At 43.7% G+C, this 23,623-nt stretch overlaps 1 protein-coding gene and 1 long non-coding RNA gene across 2 annotated transcripts in view; one reads left to right on the top strand and one right to left on the bottom strand.

Moving 5' to 3' along the window:
• Nucleotides 1–14,431, top strand: part of HGFAC (HGF activator) — a 103,570-nt gene extending 89,139 nt beyond the window's left edge. The window contains exons 13-14 of the mRNA XM_033950292.1: nt 8,824–8,972; nt 14,060–14,431. Of these exons, the coding sequence (XP_033806183.1) occupies nt 8,824–8,972; nt 14,060–14,239 (329 nt within the window). The 3' untranslated portion in view covers nt 14,240–14,431. The remainder of the gene's footprint in view (nt 1–8,823; nt 8,973–14,059) is intronic.
• The window catches only part of LOC117363066, a 58,318-nt gene that overhangs the window by 21,776 nt on the left and 12,919 nt on the right, over nt 1–23,623 (bottom strand). The window lies entirely within an intron of this gene.

Raw genomic sequence — 23,623 nt, 5'->3', positions numbered from 1 at the left:
TGGTGAGGGCTCAGGCACCTGTCTCAATGCTTTTTATTGAATTTTTAATTACAATGGAGAAGAAAGACATTGACCATATACAATGTTGGAATGCCGTTGATCTTCACAAGGATATAAAGAAGGTCAATCAACTAACAAAATATCATTAACAAAAATAAACAGTATATGTCCAGCGGACAAACGAGATCAAGTTGGTCAATAGTGTCTAAGATAAAGAAGATGCTATGTGTGCTATGATGATGGGTATGCCTCTCAGTAAGGAAATATGAGACTAGTTGACTGAATTAGTATCTGCTAATTCAGTATGTGCACCCTAGGGCCTCCATGATTTGAAAAGACCAGGGATCACGGGAAATGTCTGGAACTGGTTTCAGGAGTTCTTGAAAAAACGATCTTATCAAGTACATATTCTTCTCTCTGGAACAACCCATGTGGAGTTCCACAGGGTTTGCCATTGTCACCCACATTGTTCAATGTCTATCTTGTTTCTCTGGGAAATATATTACAAAGTTTGAAAGTTACATTCTACATCTATGCAGATGATATTACTTTATTGATTCCCATTACATCATTTACAGCAGATATTGAGAACCATATTTCATTTATTTTAACTCAGATAGAAAAGTGGACTGGTAATGTTAAACTTAACTTAACCCAGAAAAAAACAAAGGTTTTTCTTGCAAGTCCTACCGATAAATCAAAGACAATGTGATATATTTCAAAGGTCAAGACTACCCAATTGCCACCTCCATAAAAATCTTAGGAGTTACATTAGATCGTTATCTAATTCTAGAGCAGGGGTAGGGAACTCCGGTCCTTGAGAGCCGCATTCCAGTCAGGTATTCAGGATTTCCCCAATGAATATGCATTGAAAGCAGTGAATGCAAATATATCTCATGCACATTCATTGGGGAAATCCTGAAAACCCGACTGGAATACGGCTCTCGAGGACTGGAGTTCCCTACCCCTGCTCTAGAAATCCACACAGATCAAGTGATTAAAAAATGTTTTGTTGCCCTATGGAAACTAAGAACTATCAAAAAATATTTTGATGCTATACTTTTTAGACTGTTGGTGCTGTCGTCTATCCTATCTATACTTGATTATTGCAATATAATATATCTGGGAGCTAACAAAAAAAAACCCTGAAAAGGCTAACAATAATTCAAAATACAACAGTTCATCTGATTTATGGGCTGAAAAAAATATAATCATATTAGCCCATATTAGCAGCAGCTACATTGGCTGCCTTTCAAAGCTAGGGAGCTATTTAAATTTGCTTGTATTTGCTTCAAAACGTTTTTCGGCTTGGCTTCAGCTTACCTATCTTCATGGTTTGACCTATATGGGATAAAAAAGTCTGCTCGAAGAATTAATTTCTTTGCCTATCCTACACTAAAACATTGCTGTTATAAAAGATTTCCTGATAAAATGTTTTCATTTTGGGCAGGCAAATTGAACAATTGGTTAAGAACAATAATTTTCCAGACTCAGGACTCCTTTTATGAAGTTGCGCTAAGCGTTTTAGCGCACGCATCGGATTAGCGCACGCTAGCCGAAAATCTACCGCCTGCTCAAAAGGAGGCGGTAGCGGCTAGCGGTGTGGCATTTTAGCGCACAATATTCCGCGCATTAAGGCCCTAGCGCGGCTTTGTAAAAGGAGCCCTAAGTCTTATTACACCTTTCGAAAATCTATGAAAATGTATCTTTTTGAAAAATTTGTAAATTAAATGTCAATTATACTCTGTATTCTCTAAGAATGTATTGTCACTGAACATTTCGGTCTCTCATGAATGTGAACCGCCTAGAACTAAATGGTATGGCGATATACAAGAATAAACTTTATTATTATTATAGTAATGGGGACCAGATACTCATTAAGGATTTCATAGAGTTTCTACGTTCTGATGGTGAAATATGAACATATAGCTCACGAATGAAGCATTTTTTAGTTTATAAGCTTGCCTGTAGGCTATACCAGGGGAGTCCAGCCTCGGTCCTCGAGAACTGCAATTCTTTGGGGATTTTAGGATTTTACAAATGAATGTGCCTGAGATCTATTTGCACTAGAGAATGACACGAGGACCATTTACCGCAGTAAACCATGGGTCACCACAGTAAATGCGCAGTAATGGGGACATTTGCAACTGGTTAACTGCAGGAATGGGGACAAGACCTTTCACCGCCCCGTGGAAGCTGTGAAAAGTCTTGCTCCTGTGGTAAAATAATTGCACCTATTTTACATTCAGGATCTAGCCATGCACGATGAAGACGGAAGGAACCCAAACCCAAAGCTGAGACCAATGTGATTTGAAGAATAAAATTACTAGACAACAAAAGGTAGAAAAAAAATACATTTATTTCATATTTTTTGATTAGAATATTTCAGATTTGAAATATGTATCCTGCTAGAGCTGGTATTAGACATAATTGGGGACTGCAAAGCCCAGGCTGTGCTTCTTTAGCTTCCAGCTGGTTTAGGGCTCTCTCTCTGACCAGGGGGCAGTTGCCCTCCCCTAACACTATTCCTGTCATGTGTGACTATGGTATTCTGTTAGCTTGATTTTTCTATGTAGCATTCTGTAGTAATTTTGGTTTGTTCAGTTTTCACAATAGTGGAGGGGATATTTATGATAGGGATGGGAGACAGGGGTTTTGTTGATCCTTGCTTGGTATTATTTGTGTTTATAAAATGACAATTGTACAGAATAGTGTGTTTTTATACTTTAATAAAATAAGTTCAGTATAAAATCATAACTATTTGAGGCTTGTGCGGATGGGATCTGACCAGTGTTCCCGCTAAGGTGTGCTGGCCTGCGCGCGCGCACAAAATATTACATCGCAGCGCAAAGTTTCTCTTCACAGCGCACACACGCGTCGCAAAGGTAAGGGGAGGTAAGGTAAGGGGACGCATTGGGGGGATTGCACTTCCCCACAATTGCCATGCTTCGGTTCCTCTTCTTCCTTCCTTCCTCCCCCCCCCCCCCGCGGGACCCTGCGGCACCATCAACTCTTACTCCCTCTAATGTCGGCCCTGCAGCTCCAGACTTCCTCGCACCTTCTCCCCTCCCCCTTTGGATCGCTATTATTTTAAATGTTATAGCCGCGGAGCTGTATCCATCAGTGGAGATGTCTAACCTCGGCCTGCCCCGGAACTCTTACTGCAACAGTGACTTCCTGTTCCTGCCTAGACGGGCGGCTGCTGCAGTAAGAGTTCCGGGGCAGGCCGAGGTTAGACATCTCCACTGATGGATACAGCTCCGCGGCTATAACATTTAAAATAATAGCGATCCAAAGGGGGAGGGGAGAAGGTGCGAGGAAGTCTGGAGCTGCAGGGCCGACATTAGAGGGAGTAAGAGTTGATGGTGCCGCAGGGTCCCGCGGGGGGGGGGGGGGGGGGGGGAAGGAAGGAAGAAGAGGAACCGAAGCATGGCAATTGTGGGGAAGTGCAGAGCTGCAGGGAAGAGTGTTGCGGTACCCAGCTGGAGGGAGAAGGAAGATGAGGGAGGGAATTAAAGGAGATGCCAGGGCTTGGAGCATAGGAGGAAGGTATGCCAGTCTAAGGGAAAAGGAAGGGGGAGATGTGAGAGCATGGAGGGGGAACGAAAGATGGAAGAAAAGGAAAGGAGAGAGATGCCAGAGAATCAGGGAAGGGGAGATACCAGACTATGAGGAGAGGTGTGGGAGAGGGAAGGCGAGGAGAGAGATGCCAGACCAATGGGGTGAAAGGAGAGATGGAAGGGGGAGGCATACAGTTTCTGGAAGGGGCATAGAAGGAGAGAAGATGCCATATAGGGGAAGAGAGACGGCAGACAGTGAATGGAAGGAAGAGAGTTACAAGAAGATGAGGAAAGGAGAAACCACAGAAGACAAAGGTAGAAAAAAATTTCTATTTATTTATTGCTTTAGGAGACATGTGTCACTGTTTCTGTGAAGCATTGTATGCAGAGTCCAGCTTCTTGCTGGTTCAATTTAACCTTTGTCTATGTATTTTTATTTTATCCCCCCTTTTACAAAACTGTGAAGCGTTTTTAGCACCAGCCTTGGTGGTAGCAGCTCTGATGCTCAGAATTTTATGAGCATCAGAGCTGTTACCTCCGTAGCTAAAATCCACACTACAGTTTTGTAAAAGAGGGAGGGGTTAGTTTGTGATTACATATTCCTTACTAGGCGAAGGTGTTTTCTGTGTTCTGTGTGTTCGAAAGACATGGTTTTCTGTTAGGATTGACGGTGTAGGATTGATCTGTGCTGGTCTGGCTTGTTTAGTTTTACAATGGGTGTATTGATGTACTGCTCACTGCAATATGTAAGATGCTGCCTTTTCCTAGGTACTCATGTGTGACGTGTGGTTTGTTACTAAAAATCATGTTTTTCTTACAGATGGGGGGGGGGGTGCCAAAAAATGATGGGCCCCGGATGTTACATATGCTAGGTACGCCACTGTATGTAAAGATACCAGAAAGCTGGCGTAGCAAAAACTTCTAAGTTTTGAGTATTTAACCCTCCCACAATCTCACGGGCACTCGTTTCAAGTTTATTGAGATTTTGATTTAAACGCAATATCAAATATTTTCAATGCGTATAACAAAAATAAATTTGGGGAAATAAATAAAACCATTTGAACCAGTGTTCCCGCTAAGCTGCGCTGGCGTGCGCTGGCGCACAAAATATTACATCGCAGCGCACATGTTTCTCGTCACAGCGCACGATCGGAAGAGGCGTACGGCAGATGGCAGGGCGGCGAGAGGAGAATCGGGCGAGTTGGCTCATAACTTGCTGGCGCCCGATATTTTTGGCTCACGGTGAAAAAAGTTTGCTCACAACACCCGCCCGCTTAGAGGGAACACTGGATCTGACAGTTTGCAGGGGACCGAGTTTGCAGGACGGGGACAGGGACTGAGCTCGCGGGGATGGGGCAGGGATGGGGACTGAGCATACGGGGACAGGGCAGGGATGGGGATTGAGCTCACGGGGATTGAGGCAGGAACGGTGATAAATTTTTTCCCCTTGTCATTCTCTAATTTGCATGTACTGCCTCCATTGTATGCAGATAGATCTCATGTATATTCATTGTGCAAATCCTGAAAACCCAACCTAGTGAGAGCCAAGGTTGAACACCCTGGTCTACGGTAATGTTTACTTGCTATCCAGCTGCTCAGGAGTTTACTAGATCCAAAATCTTGAAGGGCAGAGTGCTGCAGATATGGAACTCTCTTCCCCCTGAACTGAGGCATGAATATTAATATTTTTAATTCTATAAACAATTAAAAGAACTGGCTCTCTAGACAGCATCTGCCTTAGGAGTCTGGCTAGGCCTCTGTGGAGAATTGTTATATCAGATACTAGCTGATGCCCCGGCGTTGCACAGGTATTTAATTATAGCAATAACACTGTAAATGGATTTAAATAAAGATACTTTATAGTGGTGAATGAAATAATTTTGTTACAGCTTTATAAAAAGTAAAATATTCAAAGTATAATGTGAAATATTTGACAAAATGAATACAATTCAACTAACACAAAAATTGATTATAAACAACATTTTTAGTTTCACCTCCAGGAGCAAGAACATATACATTCTTGGGTGAACCCACCCTTCCCACGTGTGCAGGTGGGCCGTGAGACCCCCAGAACATATCACCCCAGGTAGTGAGGGATCTGCATACCAAGTTTCATTCAAATCGGTCCCACAGCTTCTTACAATTTTTCCATTGACTTGAATGGGTGAAATCTGATTTTCTGTTTGTAGCTCCGCCCACATGTGCAGGTGGGCCGCGAGACCCCCAGAACATATCACCCCAGGTAGTGAGGGATCTGCATACCAAGTTTCGTTCAAATCGGTCCCACAGCTTCGTACATTTTTTCCAATGACTTGAGTGGGTGAAATCTGATTTTCTGTTTGTAGCTCCGCCCACGTGTGCAGGTGGGCCGCGAGACCCCCAGAACATATCACCCCAGGTAGTGAGGGATCTGCATACCAATTTACGTTCAAAGCGGTCCCACAGCTTTTTACATTTTTTCCATTGACTTGAATGGGTGAAATCTGATTTTCTGTTTGTAGCTCCGCCCACGTGTGCATGTGGGCCGCGAGACCCCCAGAACATATCACCCCCGGTAGTGAGGGATCTGCATACCAATTTTCGTTCAAATCGGTCCCACAGCGTTTTACATTTTTTCCATTGACATGAATGGGTGAAATCCAATTTTCTGTTTGTAGCTCCGCCCACGTGTGCAGGTGAGCCGCGAGACCCCCAGAACATATCACCCCAGGTAGTGAGGGATCTGCATACCAAGTTTCGTTCAAATCGGTCAAGCCATTTTTGAATTACTGTGAGAATGGCAGCTTTTTACATTTTTTCCATTGACATGAATGGGTGAAATCTGATTTTCTGTTTGTAGCTCCGCACACGTGTGCAGGTGGGCTGCGAGACCCCCAGAACATATCACCCCAGGTAGTGAGGGATCTGCATACCAAGTTTCGTTCAAATCGGTCAAGCCGTTTTTGAATTACAGGGAGAAAGGCAGCTTCTTACATTTTTTCCTTTGACATGAATGGGTGAAATCTGATTTTCTGTTTGTAGCTCTGGCCACGTGTGCAGGAGGGCCGCGAGACCCCCAGAACATAGCACCCCAGGTAGTGAGGGATCTGCATACCAAGTTTCGTTCAAATCAGTCAAGCCGTTTTTGAATTACTGTGAGAATGGCAGCTTTTTACATTTTTTCCATTGACATGAATGGGTGAAATCTGACTTACTGTTTGTAGCTCCGCCCACGTGTGCAGGTGGGCCGCGAGACCCCCAGAACATATCACCCCAGGTAGTGAGGGATCTGCATACCAAGTTTCGTTCAAATCGGTCAAGCCGTTTTTGAATTACTGTGAGAATGGCAGCTTTTTACATTTTTTCCATTGACATGAATGGGTGAAATCTGATTTTCTCTTTGTAGCTCCGCCCACGTGTGCAGGTGGGCCGCGAGACCCCCAGAACATATCACCCCAGGTAGTGAGGGATCTGCATACCAAGTTTCGTTCAAATCGGTCAAGCCGTTTTTGAATTACTGTGAGAATGGCAGCTTTTTACATTTTTTCCATTGACATGAATGGGTGAAATCTGATTTTCTGTTTGTAGCTCCGCCCACGTGTGCAAGTGGGCCGCGAGACCCCCAGAACATATCATCCCAGGTAGTGAGGGATCTGCATACCAAGTTTCGTTCAAATCGGTCAAGCCGTTTTTGCATGATCGCGGCACATACACACATACACACACACATACACACATACATACCTCCGATTTTATATATATAGATAGATGGCAGTGAGTTAAGAGTTGTGAATGGGTTTCAGGATTTTTTTTATGTTGGACCTTGTTTTATTCTGAAGGAACGTTTTAAATTAAATTGTTGTGAAAACTTGACTATTATTATTTTTAATATATGATGTATTGTTTGCTTTGTAAATTTTGTACAATCATTGATAATAGTGCAATTAGAATTTTATAATCCCTCCCTGAGTTAAAGTTAAATGAAATTGAAATGTTCTTTTAAATTGCATTCAATGCATTTATTTGTTTCAAAATCTCATATTATATTAGCTTGATCAAAGGTTGTTGATCAAAGATTGGATTCCATAAACTGCCCTCAAATTCATGTTAGAAGGAGGTTTGAAATGGTACTTGAAGTGATGCAATAGATGAAGCATCACAAAACAGTTCACACTGCTCCCTCTGAGTCTAAGCTAGAGGTTCTTAACATGCGATACATGTACCCTTAGGGATACGTGAGCCGCTTGTTGGGGGTACACATTGCGCGGGTCTCCCACACCCCTTCCTGCTTAATGGCCGCTGGGGATCCCATGCCCTCCTTCCTGCCTCTCCCCTCTGCCGAAGCCGACCCAGAAGGCTTCCCTACGATGTCAGAACTGACATCAGAGGGAAGGCTTCCAGGTCAGCGGGGGATCCTAGTTACTTCCTTCCAGGTGGGCTGCTGCTCCTTCTTCCCTTCAGCGGCACTTGTTGCAGGGACGCGAACAGCCGCTGCATGTGGCTTCTCTTCAGCTCTGACGTCTGAGAGAAGCCTTCTGGGTCAGCCACGTGTCACTGAAGGTTAGAAGGAGCAGCCAAGCTGGATGGCCCTGAAGGAAGCGTGGAGGGTGGAGGAGCATGTTGAGACATGGGAAGGGCACGATTATGGGACAAAGGCTGGAAGGCAGGCACGAACTCGGGACACTGAATGAAGGGAGGGGGCATGAACTTGGGACACAAGGGAGGGAGGAAGGGGCACTAATTTGGGACATAGGAGGGAGGGAATAGAAAGGGAGAATTGTTCGGCATGAGTGTGTGAGTGAGAGGGAAAGAAATGGTGCACATGGGGAAAGGAAGAAAGGAAAATTGGGCATAGAGAGAGGAGTGAGGTAGAGATGCATGGGGAATAGAAGGATGAGAGGGAGAAATGTTGGATATGGTGGTGGAGAGGGAACAGAGGGACAGATTGAAGGGGATGCAAGGGGGAGGAATGTTGGACATAGTGATGGAGGAGAGATGTGTCATGGTGCTGGAGAGGGGCAATAGAAGGAGAAATGTTCATGGAGGTGGTGGGAAGTGGTGAAAAATGCTGCACATGATCCGGGGGATAAGAGAGGGAGAAATGTTGCTAATAGGGGTGGAGGAGAGAGGAAGAAAAGTTGGACTCATGGAGGGACAGTGAGAGATGTCCATTAGCATCTATTGTACCAGATTGAGTAGCTGGTGCACTTGATTCAGCATGTACAGTTGAGAATGATTCTATGACAGCATAAGTATTTATTTCTAAATTTTGTTTGTTTTAAAGATAAAACAGAGTATGCTCACCATTTGCAAGAAGCAATAGTTCCAATTCTTCCTGATCACGTGTGCCGTAACCCAGAAATCTATGGAGCTGAAATTACTGACAGCATGTTTTGTGCTGGTTACTTTGACTGCAGGACAGATGCCTGCCAGGTATGACCTGAACCTCATGGCAATAAACATTTTGGTCAGTATTAATGTTAGATACACTTCGGTAAATAAAGAGTTTGAGGGATTACTTTCTGTGGGGTAGATATTCAACTGGTGGCAGTAAGAGTATTTTTAGCCACTGATGGTATTATTCCTGGATATTCGACACTGGGCACTGGCAATGAATATCTGAGTTTACGTGGCTGGCTATTTCTTATTTGGTTAAGTATGATTTTCAGCACTTAACTGCCTAAGGGCTAGATGCACTACAGATACCGACTGGATGGCTGTTGGCTGATTCTCAAGCGTCAATCAATGAATGGAGGTGCAAATCATTTGCGTGCAAACACGACTGATCAGTTTAGATGCCAAATTGGGCCACATAAATAGCAGGTCTGTCCTTGGCCACTATAATCTTAGCCGACCAGTGCTGAATATTGACTTAGCTGGTTACGTTTATGCCGACCAATAAAACCCCAGATATTCCATGCCGGTCACCAGGAACAGTCCAGCATTGAATATCCGCAGTCAGTGCTGACCATGGGAGATAGCCAGCCTGCTTTCCGTGGTCTGAATATCAGTTATATGTGTAACTCCTATTTAGTACCAATTAGTGCTTGTTAAGGCTAATTATGGATAGTTATCGCCACTTTAAACAATTAGTTTGTGTGCAAGGAACCCTAATTCTACAATTGCATGCCCAATTGTGTACCTAATTTTGGGCGCTATTTATAGAATCAGGGGGACTGTCCTGTTGCAAATAGCAAGGATACACTTTTCACCTTTTATTGTGTCCGTGTGATCTCACAGAAAACTTACTGTGCTGTAAATAATTTTTATGTGTGGGAACGGCATGGGAACGTGAGGGAATGCCTCCAACAATTAGAGCCCAGGCTTTGCACTTAACTGCATATTCTTGTTGCAGCTGATGCATGGAAAGTGCTAATCAGAATGGAACTTATGATTCTATAAAAGGCATGCATCATATATATAATTGTGCTTAGTGGCGGAATGCATCACTAACATTTAGGTGCACCCATTTAATTCAAGAAAAACCAAGCCTAAATGCAGTTAATTATTTAGTAAGGTGCCATCGACTCGTGTTCGAGTCCTAGCGACTTGATGAATTATGGATCTAAAAAATATATTAAAATATATAAAATACAAGGGTCATTTCATAAATAATGCACACTATTGTTTTTTAATTTACATGTTTTATTTTTTTTCAAGTATTTCTTTACAATCCTTCAATATAGTCTCCCTGCTTTGCAATGATCGAGTCTCAACATCCGGGAAGCTTCATTATTCCATCCAAGACACCGTTTTTGTTCAGTTGCCAAATGGCTCGGGTACCAGTGGAAGAAAGCTCTTCCAGAGATGAAAAACGATGTCCATGCATAGGTTGTTTCACCTTTGGAAAAAGGTCGAAGTCTGGTGGACTCATGTCTGGACTGTAGGGAGCATGAGGTAACACCTCCCAGCCGTATTCGCGTAGTTTTTCAATGACGACATTCCCTATGTGTGGGCGAGCATTGTCATGAAGAATGAGTGGCCCAGCGAAGAGCAACTGAGGTTGGGTTTTTGTGCATTTTTCTGCACATTTTTTTGCAAAAAATCACAATACACTGCTGTGACACTTCTTCCACATGGAACTTTGTCTGATCATAAGCAAAAATCATCATTTGTTTTTCTTTTGATTGAGCTCATCAAAATGTCATTGAAAAACTACGCAAATACGGCTGGGAGGTGTTACCTCATGCTCCCTACAGTCCAGACATGAGTCCACCAGACTTCGACCTTTTTCCAAAGTTGAAACAACCTATGCGTGGACATCGTTTTGCATCTCTGGAAGAGCTTTCTTCTACCGGTACCCGAGCCATTCGGCAACTGAACAAAAACGGTGTCTTGGATGGAATAATGAAGCTTTCTGGACGTTGGGACTCGGTCATTGCAAAGCAGGGAGACTATATTGAAGGGTTGTAAAGAAATACTTGACAAAACCTCCCAACAAACATGTAAATAAATAAAAAAATAGTGTGTATTATTTATGAAATGACCCTCATATATAAAATTACAGTACCTGCGCCTAAGTTGTGTATGGATTGGGCATATTCTATAACAATGAGATCAACATTTAGGAACGCCTATGATCTGCGCTCATGCTCTCGCTGGCCATGCCCCCTTTTGAAATTTGCGCACTAGAACTGATGCGTACCACTTTATGGAATGCACCTACCAATTTGTGCACTTAACTTCTTATTAATGCCATTTAACGTCAATTATGAGGTGCTAATTGCTAATTATCGGCACTGATTGGTCTTGTTAAATAATGAAGTTGCTTGCACAAATTGAATGTGTACAGGAATTTGGGGGTTAGGGAATTAATAGCAGCATAATTATGGCAAATTTAGAAATAAAAATGTGTCAGGAATATGTTTGTCTGAAGTAATATATTTTTACTTTGCTACCCTTTCTGTGATGTGGTTAACACAATCTTTACTTTAGGTTATTTAGGAAACATTTCTGCTGATTGATTTGTTATGTGTAAAACAAGTGGGCACAAAGGAGAAGAACAGCACCTAGATCTTTATTCATAAATGTAGTCCCAACAAGGATTCAAGTTTCGGCGTAAACGAGACGCCTTCCTCAGGGGACACTCGTGTAAAATTCACTAAACGCGCTGAAGATCAGAGCCTCGTGCAGTAGCAGGCAGACGCTCCAAGCAGTGAAAGTGCTAATGCATGTGGCTCTGATCTTCAGGGCGTGTGGTGAGTTTTACACGAGTGTCCCCTGAGGAAGGCGTCTCGTTTACGCCGAAACTTGGATCCTTGTTGGGACTACATTTATGAATAAAGATCCTCTTATTGGTAAAATAGACATCTCCCTTGCCTTTCATTGGACTGACCTTGGGTGTAAAACAGTCAGACTTAAATGTTCAAACTCAAAACATTTTATCTTTTCACAATAATATATTTATGAAGTAGTAAGGTTAGTTTGAAATGTAAATTCCACATACAGTATTTGATTTGAAAAATATATTTCAGTATTTTATTATTTCAAATACAATAACATGATTGAAGTAGAAAAAAATGTATCCGAAGGAGAATATCCTTCCACTACAACTACCAGTGATGTCCAACCTAAAATAAACCCCCTGATATTCAGACCGTGGGAGATAGCTTCCTGTCTTCCGCAGCCCGTGACGAATCCAGAAATTCATTAATGCTGACACTATCCAGTGACTGGTATTGAATATCTGGGGTTTTTTATGGCCTGCTGAGACATAGCCAGCTAAACCAATATTCATTGGTTGGCCAGCTAAGTCCTAACAGCCAAAGATAGACCTGCTTTTTAGGCAGGTCTAACTGGATGCTGAAGCTGATTGCTGAAGCTCTCTGCCAAACAGGATATTCGGTGGGAGATAGCCAGCAATCTCCTGCTGAATATCGGCAGATAACCGACTATGTACTATTTAGCTGGCTAAATAGTGCTGAATATCAGGCCTAAACACTATAGTGTCCAGTGTTATGTCTGCACATTGAAGAACAACTATTTCCTGGGCTGATAAATAATGTTAATTTTTGAGACATATTCCTCAGGTGCTGATTGAAATAAAATTTCCAATAGCAAAAACTAGTAAAACATTATAGGGTCAATATTTGGCATTAGTGAACAGGGTAGAAGAGGATCCTACCCTGTTACTTAGTGCTGAAAGGGCCAGGCAGTGATATTCAGCAGCACTGGATATCAGCTGTGACCATGCAGCACTATCTAGGCAGTGCTGGAGTGGTCTGGTGGTAGAGTCAGGGCAGAGCAGGGAGCCTACTCAGGTACTACCAGCATACAGCAGCAGTACCCTCATCAGCAGTACCCTCATCAGTGCAGACATGAAGGCCGCCAAACAAGTAGAGAAGGCCTCATCCAAAGCAAGGCAACTTATGGGATGTATCAATAGAGGCTTTGTTAGCCGCAAATCTGAAGTCATAATGCCACTGTACAGAACCATGGTGAGACCTCATCTGGAGTACTGTGTGCAATTCTGGAGGCCACATTACCGTAAAGATGTGCTTAGAGTTGAGTCGGTTCAGCGGATGGCCACTAGGATGATCTCGGGGCTCTAGGGTCTCTCGTACGAAGAAAGACTAAACAAATTGCAGCTCTACACTCTAGAGGAACGCAGGGAGAGGGGGGACATGATTGAGACATTTAAATACATCACGGGACGTGTTGAGGTGGAAGAAGACATCTTCTTTCTCAAGGGACCCTCGGTCACAAGGGGGCATCCGCTCAAACTCAGAGGAGGGAAATTCGATAGTGACGTAAGGAAGTATTTCTTCACAGAAAGGGTTGTAGATCACTGGAACAAGCTTCCAGAGCAGGTGATCAAGGCCACCAGCGTGCTTGACTTTAAGAATAAATGGGATGCCCTAGTAGGATCCTTACGAGGGTCGAGTTAAGGAACTAGGTCATTAGTACTCAGACTTAATTGGGTGGGTCAGTAGAGTGGGCAGACTTGATGGGCTATAGCCCTTTTCTGCCGTCATCTTTCTATGTTTCTACCCAGACAACCATCCGGTTGACTTAGGTCAGAAAAGAAGCTGTCTTAAGTTAATCAGATACCATCATTACACTTAGCTTGCAAAGTTGAGCATCCACATTATAAAATAAGGTCAGTTACATGCACAACTTAATGTAATAAATTGCTGTTAATTGGGGGCGGGGGAGAGTGTGGTGCAGTGGTTAAAGCTATAGCCTCAGCACCCTGAGGTTGTGGGTTCAAACCCACACTGCTCCTTGTGACCCTGGCCAAATTACCTAATCCCCCCATTGCCCCAGGTTCATTACCATATTTTTTGCTCCATAAGACACACTTTTTCCACCCCACAAAACTCTTGAACATGACTCTTTAGAGTATCTTTTAGTCTTTTATAACTCTAAAAATTCTCATAAGTCTATTTCTCTGTTGTACAACCTGTTTAAACTGAATAAAAAGTCTTCTGCTAAACTGGTATGGCTTCTTTTTTTCTCCCCAGGTCAAAGATACTCATTTGTCATGGAAATATGTATTCTTTTCTTCTTTGTCAATATAGGGAGACTCTGGAGGACCTCTAGCTTGTCAAAAGGACAAAATATATTACCTATACGGGATCATCAGTTGGGGAGATGGATGTGGAAGGTTCAACAAACCTGGTGTTTATACTCGAGTGTCCAATTATGTGAACTGGATTAATGCGAAAATTAGACCCAAGCCCCTGAATCATACTACCTAACAGAAATGGTTCCCAGCTAATGCATTTTGCGATGTTTGAAATATGTGTCATTTTCTAACCATAATTGCATACTGACCACAGGTTATCCTGTATATATAGGATTATATTCTAATAATAATATTCCAGGATGTAGAATTATGAAGAGATTGGTTTGGAGTTATGAAATAAACCATACTAAATGATTTGTTGGAACTTTTGACCTCTTCTGAAATGTGTCTGTCAGTTCTATCTCCCTTATCTCACAATTTTGCTAGAAGTATCAGATCGACCTATTTCCTGAGCAATTAGTCATAGAGGAGGGTAATCCATTAACATCAGTGCTAACATTGACGTGTTCATTACATATGTAAATGTGGGAACCATGGCATCTATGTATGTATGTGTGCACATCCATATGTAACTACAAAAATTCCCAAGTAAGTTTGAACCCAACCCATGTGTACAGTCCCTTGGAAATATGTGCAGTGTACAGAATAGTGCTTAGGCAGATTTTTGGCAGTTACATGCATATGTGCACATATGTACAACCCCTTGGAATCTGCATAATTGGTATCTGCAGCACTAACACAGCAGCTATAAGGGTGGCATAGGTGCTCACACTTAAGCACCGACACACACATATATATACTTGGCTATGCTAGCATTCTATAAATGCTCCTTTGGGTTCTTATCACACCCCTCTGGGAAACTAATTGCAGTTGTGCAATTATAAGGGGACAGAATTCCTCTCATATTGGAAACACACTTAAAGATCTCAATATGTATACTTTGAAGGAAAGGTGGGAGAGGGGAGATCTGACAGAGATGTTTAAATGCCTATATGGCATAAATGTGCATGAGGTATCTCTTTCATTTGAAAGAAAGCTCTGGAATGAGGGCATAGGATGAAGTTATGTTTATGTTTATTAAAATCTTTATATACCGCATATATATATAACCAAAAAAGGATCAAAGCGGTTTACAATATAATTCAATCCAAATTATGAAAAGAACTCCATTTAAATAGAAAAGAAGAAAAGAAATAACATTTCTAAGACATAATATTATATAACATCCAAATTAATAAAATTAAATTAAAAATTAATTAATTAATACAAATTAAAAATTATATAAATGTATAAATACAGGTGACAGGCTCAGGAGTAAACTTTTTAACGGAAAGGGTGGTAGATGCATGGAACAGACTCCCGCAAGAGGTGGTGGAGACAGAGCTGTGTCTGAAATCAAGAAAGCGTGGGGTAGGCACCTCTCTTAGGGAGAAGAGGAGGTAGTGGATACTGTGGATGAGCAGACTGGATGGGCCATTTGGCCTTTATCTGCCATCAGGGTCCAGAGGAGAGCGACACGTCTGATAAAAGGTATGGAAAACCTTTCATACGCTGAGAGATTGGAGAAATTGGGTCTCTTTTCTCTGGAGAAGAGGAGACTTAGAGGGGATATGATAGAAACTTACAAGATCATGAAGGGCATAGAGAAAGTGGAGAGAGACAGATTCTTCAAACTTTCAAAAAAATAAAAGAACAAGAGGGCACTCGGAAAAGTTGAAAGGGGACAGATTGAAAACAAATGCTAGGAAGTTCTTCTTTACCCAACGTGTGGTGGACACCTGGAATGCGCTTCCAGAGGACGTAATAGGGCAGAGTACGGTAATGGGGTTTAAGAAAAGATTGGATAATTACCTACTGGAAAAGGGGATAGAGGGGTATAGATAGAGGATTACTGCACAGGTCCTGAACCTGTTGGGCCGCCACGAGAGCGGACTGCTGGGCACGATGGACCTCAGGTCTGACCCAGCAGAGGCATTGCTTATGTTCTTATGTTATATTTCTGTGTCTATATGAGCTAGACCAGGGGTAGACAAACTTTTTGACTCGTGGGCCACAGTGGGTTCTTAAATTTGGCAAAGGGGGGGAGTGTCTTCAAAGAAAATAACCTAGGACCCAGACTAGAGCCTCACCTGGCATCCCTATTGGTCAGTTTGTTATGCATGCAAATAAGGAGGGGGGTTACATCACTTCCTGGTATAAATCATTGCATATCCTTCAGTTCCCTAGCTTAGACACTCCTCTAGCTACTATCCTTTAGGTGCGCCCCTCTTCTTACCCCCTCCTGAGAAAATCCTAGATGGATTTTGTTGCATTTAAAGCCCCCCCCCTCCCCCTTGCCTAGGCTGCGATCAGAGCTGTACTGCACACTTCTCCCCTCATCTTTCCACTTCCCAATAGTAGAAATTGCTTCTTTTTTTACAATTTCCTCACCTTCCTAGTTTGTGCTTCACTGCAAGGAAAAGAAATGGTGACAATACACACGTATCCATATAACTACCTGCGCACACATGTATGTTGGGGTTGAGGGAGGTGATCAAGGCAAGAGAATCCAAAGAAAAGTGCATTGCGGAATCGGGCAGCTGCAGCCCTGCTTCCCCGAGTGCCATGGCAGAGCACCGGAGGGCTCCAGCCACCACTTAGCTTCCTGGCCCCAATCGCCGTGCTAAGTACGGTGAGAAGTGAGCACATGCGCCATCCTCCAGCACCCTGAACTCCGGGCTCACCCTCCTGCGCTCCACTATAGCCGTCAGCATGAATGGGATGGAATGAAGCGCAGGCTTTCCAGGGCAACTCCAGCCTCATTCTGGCTCCCTCCACGACCTGTGCAGCCCCGCACACCAGTAGGTGCAGTCCTGACCTCATCCAGGAAGGAGCCACATGGCCGCCCCTGGCAGAGAGGAGGAGGAGGAAAGATGGGGATGCTTCTACATGGGGGAAGGGCGTGTGAAAAGAAGTTGCAAACCTGCAATACACAAGAGGCGGGCAGAGGATTCCCGCCCCTGGGAGGGAGGAAGCTGGCCCGGCATAGTGCCGGTTAATGCTCTTGGTCTGGTCCATGTGCAAAATGAGTGCTTTGCGGGCCAGATTAAAACACTAAACGGCCCGTGGGACGTAGTTTGCCCATGTCTGAGCTAGACGGTTAACAGAGTTTTTCAACCTGATATCTGGCTGAGCAACTGCATAAAGTCAGGACAGAAAAAAAGGCTGTCCTAACTTTATATGAACAAGGCAACCAGGCACTGGTCTGAGTACTGACAAGTTCCAGGTTACCTTCAGGTAGTGGCTCCGGTTGCCCCATCCTGATCCCTCCTCCCACCCCTTGCCCCCCAGAATGGCAACATTCCCCTTCCAGGAACTTAAGTGCCTCCCTCCCACTACCCTATGAGCCCCCTATCCCTTGTCTCAGTATCTTCATTCCCTAGTGGTCTAGTGGGGGCGATGGGTGTAGGAGCAAACCTCCTTTCTCCTGCCCCTAGTGGCAGAATCTGGAAAATGGCTGTCATGACTTCTCAACATAGCTTTGCAGTACTGCAGTACACTTACCCCTCCGGGGAACAGCATGGCAGTGAATACACAAAAACCACAAATAACTTTTCTTATGTTATTTGCGGTTTTTCTGTAAAAAACAAAACCCTAAAAAAGACACAATCCGCGAATAACCTGACCTGCAAGTGTAGCGATTTTCTCTGTACAATGCTGGAAGCATCGATTTTCTCTGTGAAACGCTGGGAGCAGCAATTTCCTGTGATGTAAATTTGGGGGCGGAGTCTGGGAATGAAAAACCGTGAATAAATAAAACCGCAAATACAGAGGGGGAAGTGTAGTACCATGAGGCTGCAGCAAGAAGTTGCAGCAGCTATATTGGAGAAGCTGCCACTAGGAGCATGAGCGATGGGGGTTTGCCCTTGCCACCATCACCCTCACTAGAACACCAGAGATTGAAGATAGGCCTTGGGGGGGGGGGGGGGCGGGGGCGCTACTGAGATAGCGTGATTGTTGCAGGAGTAGGGTGGGAGGAAAGTACTTAAAATTGTGGGCTAGGAGGAGGGGTAAGGGATTGAGACTTATATAACACCTTTTGTAGTTACACAAAGTGCTCAAAGTGGTTTTACATATACACTGATATTTATTATGTACCTGGGGCAATGTAGGATTAAGTGACTTGCCCAGGGTCACAAGGAGCAGCCCTGGGATTTGATCCCACAACCTCTGGGTGAAGAGGCAGCAGCTCTACCACCAGGCTGCTCCTCACCTAGTGGGAGCTGTTGTAGAAGAGCCCGAAGAGGCTCTTCGGGCTGCCAATGACAATGCATAGTTATGCAGGTCCCGGCCAATATTCAGCTGTCTTATGAGGGCCCCAGCTGAATACTGGCCAGGGCCGGCAAATCTCTGCTGGCCAACACCATGTAGCCCCAGATTATCAGGTGCTAATTTAGCTGGTGATGATCAGCATTTTCTAAAAATGGGGTTCTGCCAAATACTTGTGACCTGGATTGGCCACGGTTGTGAAGCAGATTACTGGACTAGTTGACCATTGGTCTGACCCAGTATGGCTGTTCTGTTCTAATGGCTGAATATTGATTGGAAAATTATAACTTTTAAGCTCCTCAAATGACAAAGGGCAACTCTACAAACTGGCGCTTAAAGATAGGCACCAATTATGCATAAAAAATATCCTTCAATATGTTAGTTAGTGAACGTATTGTTTTAATACAAACTACTCTGATGCTGTTGGGAAAGGTGGATTATCAGGAAATAAAAAGGAAATGGAGACAGATATCAATCCATACCCATCATAAATATTAAGGAGTCAAAATTCAGTGTGGTTTAACTGGACAGGAAAGGTTTCTGTCTGGTTAAAACTTGCTGAATAGGCCGGCAACTGATATTCAGTGACACTTATCTAGGCAGTGCTGCTCAATATCAGCTCTATCACAGCACTGCCCAGATAGTGCAGGGGCTGCCTGAGGACAGAGTTGTAGAGAAACCAACAATTATGTGGATATCTGCAGGCAGAGAGGATCAAAGCCCTATCTTTGCCCACTTAGCTATGCAGGTGCCAGCACTGAATCAAATTGACCAGCACCTGCATAACTTCTGGATCACTATCTGACTCTGGATATACCATGCCAGTGCCTGGGCATTGAATATCCAGGTTTGATTCTACCCATGGCTGTCAGTGGCTTAAAAACCACTAACTGCTGTGGGCTGAATATTGGCTGATAAAGATCATAAAATTATTTTCAATTTGCACTTTGAATGGCTTGCTCTACATAATTGTGAGGGATTAAAGAATTTTCCCTCATTAAGACTATAGTTATACCACCAGGCAGCAGGGGGCACTAGCCCAAGAGGGGATGAACTACAGGTCCCAGGATGCACTGAACTCAGCAGCCCTGCTGAGTCAGAGGGGCTGGACTCAGGCAGGGAATAGCACTTCTGCCACAGACTAGAATCATTTGGAGAGGTCCCTGAGAGACTTTTCTACCTTTCCTAGCAGGCTGAGAGGGAGCATTGGAAAGGACTGGAAAGTGTGCGAGAATATCCAGGTAAACCAGCCTTATAATTCAAATATATTGTGAAACTCAGTGTTGGGATTGAGTAAAGTCCTGTGATAAATGAAGACTGAAATGTGGAACTGAATTAATGGTCTAAGAATTAAGCAATTGTTTTGCCTACCCTGAGCCCATAAGGAAACAAGCTCAGGTCTGGAGAAGAATAAAAGTTTTGTTGCACCTTATAAAGTGTTTTGTGTGAATGTTTGGGTGAATGTGCACAGAGTTTCAGGAAAACCCAGGTTGGACTCTGCCATAACCATCAGTAATGAAGACAGAATCAATTCATTGAATTAGATAAATCAAAATGGCCAATGAGCCTATCTCCTTCTACAGCACTTATAGGATTGGCAATATGTGAATTCCAACCTGTTGAAAAGAGTTCAACACAAAATTCAAGGGAGTGCTGATAAATCTTTGGCTTTTCCTATTTTACCTATTTTTAGACTAATAATATTTTCATCACATCAAAGTGTATTGTTTCATACGTCGTTGACCTAAATTCCATAAACGTGGATGTCATTCATTCCATGATTCTGGACAATCAAAGAATATCCACTAAAAAGAAAGCAAAGACCCTAAAGATATTATTCAAGAGATTTTAGACATGAGAAAGCTCTCCGTCAAATGGGTTCCCGGATGTCTCAATATTGACCAGAAACAAGATCTAGTGGTTGCCTCACAATGGAAGATTAGGTTTTTACCTGGATAATCTTCTTTCTGTTAATACACAACGTTCCGCTGCCTATGATACAGAGCATCCACCACAATCCCCAGCAGCTGGGGGGGCATACATTCTCCTCTGTCATAACCTGGTGTAGTAGGCACATGTCAGAAATATATATGATCCAGAAACAACAATCCAAAGAATGGAGACACAGTGGTTCCCCACATCCCAAGATGTTCAAGACACAGAAGTCATCAAGCAAAGTGTTGGGACTCTGTCTTCTGGGACAAAGATGGAATTTTGCTTGTAGAAACCTTGAAAAGGGTGCAACCATCACGGCAAAGTTCTATGTTGCACTTCTCAACAAACTGAAGTGGCAACTGGTTTCCAAAGGCTGAGGCAAGCTTTCAAAAGGAATCTTGTTTCTTCAAGACAATGTCATTCCTCACAGGGTGGTCGTTATGCAGTAGAAATTGGTAGATCTTCACTCTGAAGTTCTGAATCCCCAGTTTACTCACTTGATGTGGTACTTTTGGACTTTCATCTCTTTCCTAACCTCAAGAAACAGCTCAAGGGAAGAGTTTTCAATCACTGAGGATGCTACATTAGCTGCAGACAAGTGGTCTGCAGCACAACCAAAATAATTTTTCTTGGATGGGTTAAAGAAGTTCGAATAACAAAGTCATAAGTATGTGCAGCTCAGTGGTGAATATTACATTACATTACTGATTTCTATTCCGTCAATACTTTGCGGTTCAAGGCGGATTACATAAAAGTTTACACAAAAATTTACATGAATAGCATAAGAGATGTCATAAGAGTTACATAAGAATTACCAAAGAGTTGTTGTTATCTTAAGGTGATAAAAGTTGGGTAATAAGAATTACCAAAGAGTTGTTGAGATCTTAAAGTGGTAAGTCTTGTAACTGTATTGATAAAAATTTATAAATAGAGGCATTTTAGCAATAGTTGGGTAGTTAGAAGCATATTAGAGTATATTAGGGTGTAGAGTTGGTAGGTGGGGTTTAGGTAGGAATTGGCCGTGTTAGATAGGTTTTATGTATTTTTTGAAGAGTAGAGTTTTAATATCTTTCTTGAAGGTTTTGTAGTCTGTGGTTCCTGACAACAGAATTGTGATTTGACTGTCCAGTTTAGCTGCTTTGGTGGCTATTAGGTTGTCATATGGTTTTTTTCGTTGGACATTTTTGGAAGGTGTGTGTGTGAATAGTGAGTGGGTTCTCCTGTGCCTGGATGAGGAGGATTGAGTTAGTCGCTTATTCCAGTAGGTTGGGCTTTCTTCGTTAATGGCTTTGAATAGTAGGCAGTAGAATTTGAAGTGTACTCTTGCCTGAATTGGGAGCCAGTGAGAGTCATGGTATGCTTCTGTGACGTGGTCATATTTTTTCAATAGTAGATGAGTCTTAGGGTTGTCTTTTGTATAGTTTATAATTGTTTTATCATGGTCGCTGTACATGGGAGGTATAGTATGTTGCAGTAGTCTATTAATCCAAGGATAAGGGATTGTACCAACAGTAGGAATTGTTTCCTGTCGAAGAATTTTCGGATTTGTCTTAGATTTCTCATGGTCACAAATGATGCTTTTATTACCTTGTTGATCTGTGGTTGCATGGTACAGCCTATGTCAATTAGTACTCCCAGAAGTTATAGTATGGGTTGAATAGGGTATGAGATTGAGTTTATTATTAGATTTGTTAAGGTAGGAGTCTTATTGTTTTCTAGGAGAATGTAGAGTAAATAATTTTTTTTTCAGTCCTGTAGCTTGTATTTTCTTTACAAAGCCAAGGACTTATTAGCATCCCCTCTTACCTAGGGTTGTCAGATTTCCTCTTTAAAAAAAGAGGACACATGGCCCTTCCCTGTCCCACCTCCAAATCTGCCCCAGCCCCGCCCACACATGAACTCTGGTCTCCTTCCCTGAGCTCGTGGCTGCGTCTGGAGGGCCTCTGCGCATGCGCGGAAGTTGATGTGATGACATCACACACATGTCCGTATATGACACCATCGCATTGATGTCTGTGCATGCCAAGAGGGCCTACAAACAAGGCCCAAGCTCGGGGGCTTTCAAATCATGGACAAACTGCCGGGTTTTGGAAATCCCTCCGGGCACCCGGACAGTCTTCTAAAAAGTGTATAGACGTCGTAATGGAGGGGGGAGGGGGGGCACAGGGGCCGTGGCCTCCCTAAAAATTGCCATTATTAGGGGGAGCAAACAGGGCAGCTGCCCTATCTACCACTGTAGCCTGCAAGCAACTTTGTCCATGCTCCAGGACTTTAACGCTGTGCTTGCTGGCTTCCCAACCCTGTTCCTCTGAAACCGGAAGTCATGTCATGAGGGGGGAGGGAGGAGAAATGAAACCGGCAAGCAGAGTGTTAGAGCTCCAGAGCATGGGCAAAGTCGCTTGCTGGCTGGGACGGCTTCGGAGGGAGATAGGGCATGGAAGGAGGCATTCAACTCATTGCTCATGCTTGCTTTGGGCCTTCCTTGCTTCCAGGTCCTGCCTTTGCGGAAACAGAAAGTAGGTGGGACCCGGCAGTGAGGAAGACCCAAAGCAAGCAGGAGCAGTGAGTTGTGAATGTTGCACTGCCAACGGCTGTGTGAGACCAGGGGGAAAGAATGAGAAATGCTGCCGACAGCTATGTGAGACGGGGGGGGGGGAGGGGAATGAGAAATGCTGCCGATGGCTGTGTGAGACCATGGGGGGGAATGCTGCAGAAGCACCCTTTTGGGGAGAGAGAGAGGGAAAGAGTGAGCAGAAAGACCAGGGTAGGGGGGTGGAAAGAGAAATGCTGCTCTTGAACCCAACTGGGGAGAGAAAGGGAAAGAGGGAGAAGGAAGACCAGGGAAGGGGGGGGGAAGAGAAATGCTGTTTTTACACCCAATTGGAGAGAGAGAGCAAAAGAGGGAGAAGGAAGAGAAATGCTGCTGTTGCACCCAATTGGGGAGAGAGAGGGAAAGAGGGAGAAGGAAGACCAGGGAGAGGAGAGGAACGAGAGATGCCAAGTCCATGGGAGGGAGGGATAGGAGATACCAGACCATGGAGGGGAAGGGAAGGAGACAGATGCCAGACCAAGGAAAGGAAGGAATGAGGGAGGGAGAGAAAGGAAGGAAGGAGGGTGGGAGAGAAAGGAAGGAAAGAGAGGAGAGAGATGCCAGGGTATGGGGGGAGGGAAGGGAAACTAAGGAGACAAATGCCTGACCAGAGAGAAAGGAACAAGAGGAGGTGCCAGATCATGGAGGGAGAGATAGGAGAGGAGAAAGATGCCAGGGCATGGGGGGAGGGAAGGAAATAGAGATGCAAGACCATGGGGTGGA

The sequence above is a fragment of the Geotrypetes seraphini genome, chromosome 1 (genome assembly GCF_902459505.1).
Source record: "Geotrypetes seraphini chromosome 1, aGeoSer1.1, whole genome shotgun sequence".
NCBI classification, from domain to species: domain Eukaryota; kingdom Metazoa; phylum Chordata; class Amphibia; order Gymnophiona; family Dermophiidae; genus Geotrypetes; species Geotrypetes seraphini.
Note: the sequence above shows the minus strand (reverse complement) of the source record. Positions and strands in the feature narration are given on the sequence as shown.